We start from the raw sequence: 6,293 nt of genomic DNA on the forward strand, positions 1-6,293 counted from the left end.
GCCAACAATGCTGCTCCTGCCGGATGTGACGGACCCTGGCGTGTTCGCACCAAGAATGACAAGAACTCACTACAGACTTTATTGAAGACTAGACCGAATAACAACTCTATTATTTTTTTTATTTTTTTTTGCTAGTTATAACTTTTAGTTCATTTTAATTCTGTGTGTATGATTTGTGTAAATCTTATTTATTTAAAGTATCCTCCAGACCACCCAAGAAGGACGGGGGTCCCTGCTGAGTCTGGTTCCTCTCAAGGTTTCTTTCTGTAATTTTAAGGGAGTTTTTCCTTGCCACAGTCGCCCTCGGCTTGCTCAACAGGGGGTTTTGTATCTGTTGGTCCTGGATTTTGTAAAGTTGCTTTGAGACAATGTCTATTGTAAAAAGCGCTATATAAATAAAGTTGACTTGACTTGGCTTGGTGGGCAGACGGTGTCATTGCAGGATATAACAAAACCCCAAACCCAATTGTTGCTTGTAAATATACACACTCATCAGCCAACTTACTGTATTAAAACACTAAACTTAAAGAGAGAGAGGAGCACCCGGAGGAAACCCACGCGGACACGAGGAGAACATGCAAACTCCACATCGTCATCATATGGTCCGGTGTCACAAACACTGGGCGCAAGACAAAAATACAATCGCAAAGCATCACACTCACTCATTATCCACTCACCCACACATACAGGTGCAATTTAGAGCAGCAACTACACCTACTGGCACGTTTTCAAACCCGGAGAAAAGCCACGCAGACATCTGGAGTACATCAGTGGTGTCCAAACTTTTTTCTAGGAGGGCCAGATTTGATCATGTGAAAAGGCCCCGAGGGCCAACAGTCCCTGATGACATTATTTTAAACAATAAAATAGGCATATACGTATATGCGCTGTTATTTAATCATTTTATTTTCACACAGCGAACAACAACCAAATGTAAGCATTCAGATGAACAAATCAGAACACACAGAACAAGCTATTTTAATTTCTAACTGAACTTTAAAACTTTCAGAAAAATAAAAGACGGGGGCGCATTCACAAAAATAAAGCTTAACGTGGCTTTATGTACTAAAAAGAACGACACAGAAACTCTGAGTTTCTCTAAATTATTATTGATCATAAATCTCAGGTCGTTGTTTTAGTGCAATATGTTTTAACACGTCACATTAATGAGTAGGTCTCATTCACGGTTTTGCCGCTTCTCATGTGAATGACTTACACAGTATTGCTGCCACCATCTGGTAAAAAGGGGAATTGCACCTTGAATTAGTTTATTTTTTTCTGTTTGACTGTGCTGGCGGGCCACAAGTAATGCAATTTAAGACAGAAGACTTTGGACATGCCTGGAGTACATGCACCAGTTCATTCTTTAGACGATCCAGTCTATGTAGTGAGGTTCAAGACTGTATTCACCACAGACCTAGCTAAACTGAAGGACACGGCCAACCTCACATGGCTAAAGATTGCTACTGCACTTGATCCAATATAATAATAAAACGAAGGCTGATGATGGGAGAGATGGCTGCACGACAGCCACCTGCAGAGACAACAGAGAAACAGCCTCGAACGAAGAGGAGGGTGTCTGTCTTCTTTCTGGGTTCTTCTGATACAGATACTGATGAAGAGGACGAGTCTATAGAACAATGGACCGCTATAAAGCAGAGCCCAAAATGGATATGGAAAGGTGTCCACTACAGTGGTGGTCAAAGAGAGGTCAAAAGCAAGGCTGGCACCTATTGCACACAAACACCTGCCAACCCCTGCAAACCACAGGAGAATCTGTGTTTAAAGTTAAACAGAAGTATAAGAATATAAATATTATTCATTTGTGTGTATTTTACATTTAATTGTCCATTATTTAAAATTACAGCAAATTGTGCGATTTATAGGTTACATTTTTTAATTGATCAACAGCCCTAATATATAAATACATTTTTTTAGTTGACATCTTTCTGTTATTAGACCATCTACTAATATAATAAATATTTAAACATTTTAATTAATACCCTATAGGAGGATATCACTGTACTAAATTAAAAGCCACATGGCATGATGACTATGTTCTAAATAAAACTCTATTATTTACCACATGTACAAGTTACACATCATCATTTTTCTTGTAGAAAATGTTTCCATCAGGCTGAACCCTCCATGTCACTGTGATGTTCTTCAACATGCTGAGTTCCTCCAGCTTCTGCACAATCTAAAGAACAGGAGCAGAACTGTATTACTGATAGGCTAATCAATGTGGTCACAACAGAAATGCATTACTAAATTAGAACTGAGACACAACATGTTTTCAATTTTGCTGCACTAAGCAAATCTGCTTATTATTCCACTCATGACATGGAAATTCTACACAATTAACTACAAACTACTGAAGGAGCTTTCGTATCACACGTCAAATGTACTGAACCTTAAAATACATAAATTCACAAGTCTACCAATGAATCTAAAATATCATATACTGACCTTCATCAAAAGTGACGACTGTACAGCAGCATCAAACACGTTCTGATCAGACGTCACCTGCAGCTTCACGATATTTCTTTGTATTGGATCTGAGGAAGGTAAAATAATTCAGTGTTTTTAAACATGTTATAAAAATATAATATAACTACAGTCACCAGTGTTGGGCAAATTACATATTATAAGTGTAACACAGCTGGCAGATGAAGAATGATATAAGTGTACACAAAGACAAGACACAAAGAACACAAAACTGGAACACAAACTAATGAATGTATAATGAGGATGAAAAGAAAAAAAAAGAAGACAAAAACAAGACATCTATGAAGCTTTGCTCCTGTGTATGATGAGATAAGTGGTACCCAGGGCACAGTGTCTTCCCAATCTGGGACAACTTGCTCAGTCAAGGCCTTAAAAGTAATTTTTTGCTTTGGTTAGTCAAATCATGACTTTTGTCAGTCAAAGAAAGGTTTAAGAGAATCAACAAATCACAGATTCTTACTTTAAATGTTTTACTCTAAAACCAAAGAAATAATCGAATGTAAAATCAAGTCAAATTCGAGATTAACTCGAGTCGAGATTAACTCACATTTAACATGTTTACACAAGCACATAGTGAAGCTCTTAACCAAATATTAATTATGAAGAGGTCATTCATTATATGTTTCGCTATACAGTGCAGATTGTGATCTGGTTAGAAGATATTTGTGCAGACTGAATTTTGATTTAGAGGAATTTAATAGTGGATGTGAGGAATATGTGACATCAATATAATTGATTCCTGTTAGAACAAGTTCCTGTGACACATTTACTCACCTACTTTCTTGAGCTCATGCACTAAGCAACATATATTTTCTATTTTTATTTCTTTAAATCTTTATTATTTTAGGAGGTTTCTTCTATATCTAATTAAAAAGCCTAAAAAAATTGTTTTTGTAATTTCAGGTTTAAATGTTAAAATAAGTAATTATTCAAAATAAATAATTACTCAAACTTTACTGGCTGTCATAGTTTAATAATATGGTTGCAAATCTCCCTATATAACCAGTTGAACAAAATCAGATTTAGCTTTGTAGACAAGATTTTTTGGAGGATCTAGAGCAGAAGAACAAAAACTCACTGTAGTGACAGAAGAAATAATTTCCAGATGTGCAGCTCATGTCCTCAAGCAATCCTCCATAAAACTCTCCACAGTTCTCATCTGTATAATAATTATCAGGCTGTCCAGGAGTCCAGTAGATGTTCTGAGCTTTGGTGTGATCAGTCCAAAACCAAGCGTCCCTGTAAAGACCAAACCAAGAGTCGCCTTGACCTGATGCTACCTGCTGTAAAAGGTTGTTTTCTGTTTCGTCGAGCGCTGTGGCCAAATCTGTGTGAAAACTTCTGCAGTAGGTCTGAGCATCGGTCCAGTTCAACTGAGGAATGGCGATGCCAACAAACCTGCTATCTCCAGGGTACTCAGCTGTAAAAAAACATCAAGTATTTAATCATGTGATCATTTTACAGAAATAAATAAAATAATGTGGTGCCTGAGTGCCAATCATTCAGTCACAGAAAAAGAAACCAAACAGGAAATAAAAACCTGATTAATGTCATGAAAAACAAGTCGGTTACTGCTGTATGTAAATGTTTAAAACACTTAAACTGAGTAAACTGGGCATGAAATATCTGTAGAAATTTTAAAAGCCGAAAAATCTAAGTCTCCTAATGATGTCAGAATCATAATAAGATCAAAAGAATTTGACTCACCATTGTAGCAGATGAAGGGCTTAAGTGTGCTGCATGAGCAATCACACCAACCCCCCAAACTGGTTATTACACCACATTGTTCAATTCCATTATAATTATTAGGCTCAAATGGATCCCATTTTCGGAGAGTTATAGCAGACAGTGAGAGATTATTATAGGACCAGCGCCAGCTGTCGATATCGTCGTACAGGCCAATCCAAATGGGCCATGTCACACCTTGGCGTGCAGCTTCAGCTCTGATATTCAACAAGTCATTGTAGGTCTTGACTGGAGCCAAGTCGATGTACTTTGCTTTGCAGTAGCTTCTTGCATCTGGCCATGACATGGCTTGCTTAATAAGATACAGAGTTGTAGTATCCGACTGGACAGACAGAACGACTGGAGCAAAACCTGTTAGCAACATTTTTAAACAGAGAACAAAATATTTACTGTGTTGTTAAATGAGAAAGTGATGTAAGAGTGATAAACTATTGTCTATATAATTCTGGATACAAACTGTTCGCATGAGTTGTACAAACTGCTGGGTTGGTTGTGATGTAAAAATCACTTCTGCTACAGAATTTCTTTACAATGTTCTTACCATTCAGTATAAAAATTGATAAAAAAATCAGCTTCATGACTGATGACAAACTGTGGATAAAAAAGAATAAAGTTGAATGAAATTAAAAGTGTTTATTTACACAGTATTTTATTTTGTAACACAGTAACACAAGTGTCATTGTAAGCAATCAAGCAAGCTTTATATCAACATGGGCTTAGAGGACACAACACAAGAAAGAAGCTCCTGCTCCTGCGACCAGTAATTAACTTCTGTCAAGACTTCTGGTGCTATTTCTGGGGCAAAAGCTCCTTCCCTGGGCAGTAGCCTTTAAACTAAAAGCTTCCTTTAAAATTCATCCAAAGGGTTTGATGACCATTTACCAGGTAGGGAGCTAGCAGACATATTTAGAAGTATTATGGAGTAACAGTAAAAAAAGAGTGTTGTTTTTTTTCAGATAACTTAACATGAAATTATTAGTTAATAAAACACACAAGTGACTTTCTTTCTTGCTGTAGATAAAGCAAAAAATGTTGCCTATTACACGTTAAATGAGATTGTTGTACTACCACTAAAGGTGATGGTAATGATAAATCACAGACGTTCTCTGTCTGTAAACTCACATAAAAACTTTAACACTGAAACATACCTGTGATCTGCAGAACTGAAGAGTGAAGGTAAAAGTTGTGTCTCCTTAATGATGGATGTTTCAGATCCTTCCTCTCTACTTAAACAACAACTTATATGTTCAATTTGACCAAAGAACATGCAAAACCTGAATGTAAATGAGGAGACTTTACATGCTTTAGACACCTTGAAGGACATTGTCACCCCTGCAATCACAAGACATGAAGTCAGTGGTACCAATCAGTACTGGAGTCAGAAGGTTGTCGCTTCAAGCCCCCATCACTGCCAAATTGCCACTGTTAAGCCCCTGAGCATGGGTCAGGTGTAAATCTATACCCTCAGTAAATACCTGAGGCATCAGCACCTACCTTCATTATTCAAATAGATGCAAACCTCTGTAGCTTTTAGCAGGTGCAGCTTTTACACTTTTCTCCACAAGTAAACACACAGCATGTGTTAACCTTAAAGTACAACCCCGAATCAGAAAAAGTTGGGACAGCATGGAAAATGTAAAAAACACAGAGTTTCTTACATTGACTTTGACTTTTATTTGATGTCAGACAGGATGAATCTGAGATATTTCATGTTTTATCTGCTCAACTTCATTTCATTTATTAATAAACATCCATTCCTGCATTTCAGACCTGCAACACATTCTGAAAAAAAGTTGGGACAGTAAAGCATTTACCACTTTGTAATGTTGCCGTTCCTTTTCACCACTTAAAAGAGGTTTTGGCACCGAGGAGACCAAGTGATTTAGAGTTTCAGCTTTTGTTTTGTCTCGTTCATCAACACGTCTTAAGATGTGCAGCAGTACGGGGTCAAAATCCTCCACACATTCTCTATTGGGGACAGATCAGGACTGCAGGCAGGTCAGTCCTGTACCCGTACCCTCTTCTTCCACACCCATGTC

The 6,293-nt window shown here is 37.4% G+C and overlaps 1 protein-coding gene across 1 annotated transcript; it reads right to left on the reverse strand.

Annotated features, from left to right (window-relative positions):
- Positions 1–2,032: 2,032 nt before the first annotated feature.
- On the reverse strand, positions 2,033–4,618 carry LOC134327078 (putative C-type lectin domain family 20 member A). The gene is made up of 4 exons (XM_063009162.1): positions 4,216–4,618; positions 3,587–3,928; positions 2,470–2,558; positions 2,033–2,200 (listed from the first exon to the last, which is right to left on the reverse strand). The coding sequence occupies exons 1-4, from the start codon at positions 4,616–4,618 to the stop codon at positions 2,096–2,098; spliced, it is 939 nt and encodes a 312-aa protein (XP_062865232.1). The 3' UTR covers positions 2,033–2,095.
- Between the last annotated feature and the right edge of the window lie 1,675 nt (positions 4,619–6,293).

Source organism: Trichomycterus rosablanca, chromosome 14 (assembly GCF_030014385.1).
Source record: "Trichomycterus rosablanca isolate fTriRos1 chromosome 14, fTriRos1.hap1, whole genome shotgun sequence".
Lineage (NCBI taxonomy): Eukaryota > Metazoa > Chordata > Actinopteri > Siluriformes > Trichomycteridae > Trichomycterus > Trichomycterus rosablanca.

Coding starts and splice junctions, on each gene's coding strand:
- LOC134327078 (XM_063009162.1), bottom strand. CDS start 4,618: ATGTTGCTAACAGGTTTTGCTCCAGTCGTTCTGTCTGTCCAGTCGGAT. Junction 3,929..4,215: donor GCCCTTCATCTGCTACAATG/GTGAGTCAAATT, acceptor GTTTTTTTACAG/CTGAGTACCCTGGAGATAGC. Junction 2,559..3,586: donor TTATTTCTTCTGTCACTACA/GTGAGTTTTTGT, acceptor TACCTTCCTCAG/ATCCAATACAAAGAAATATC.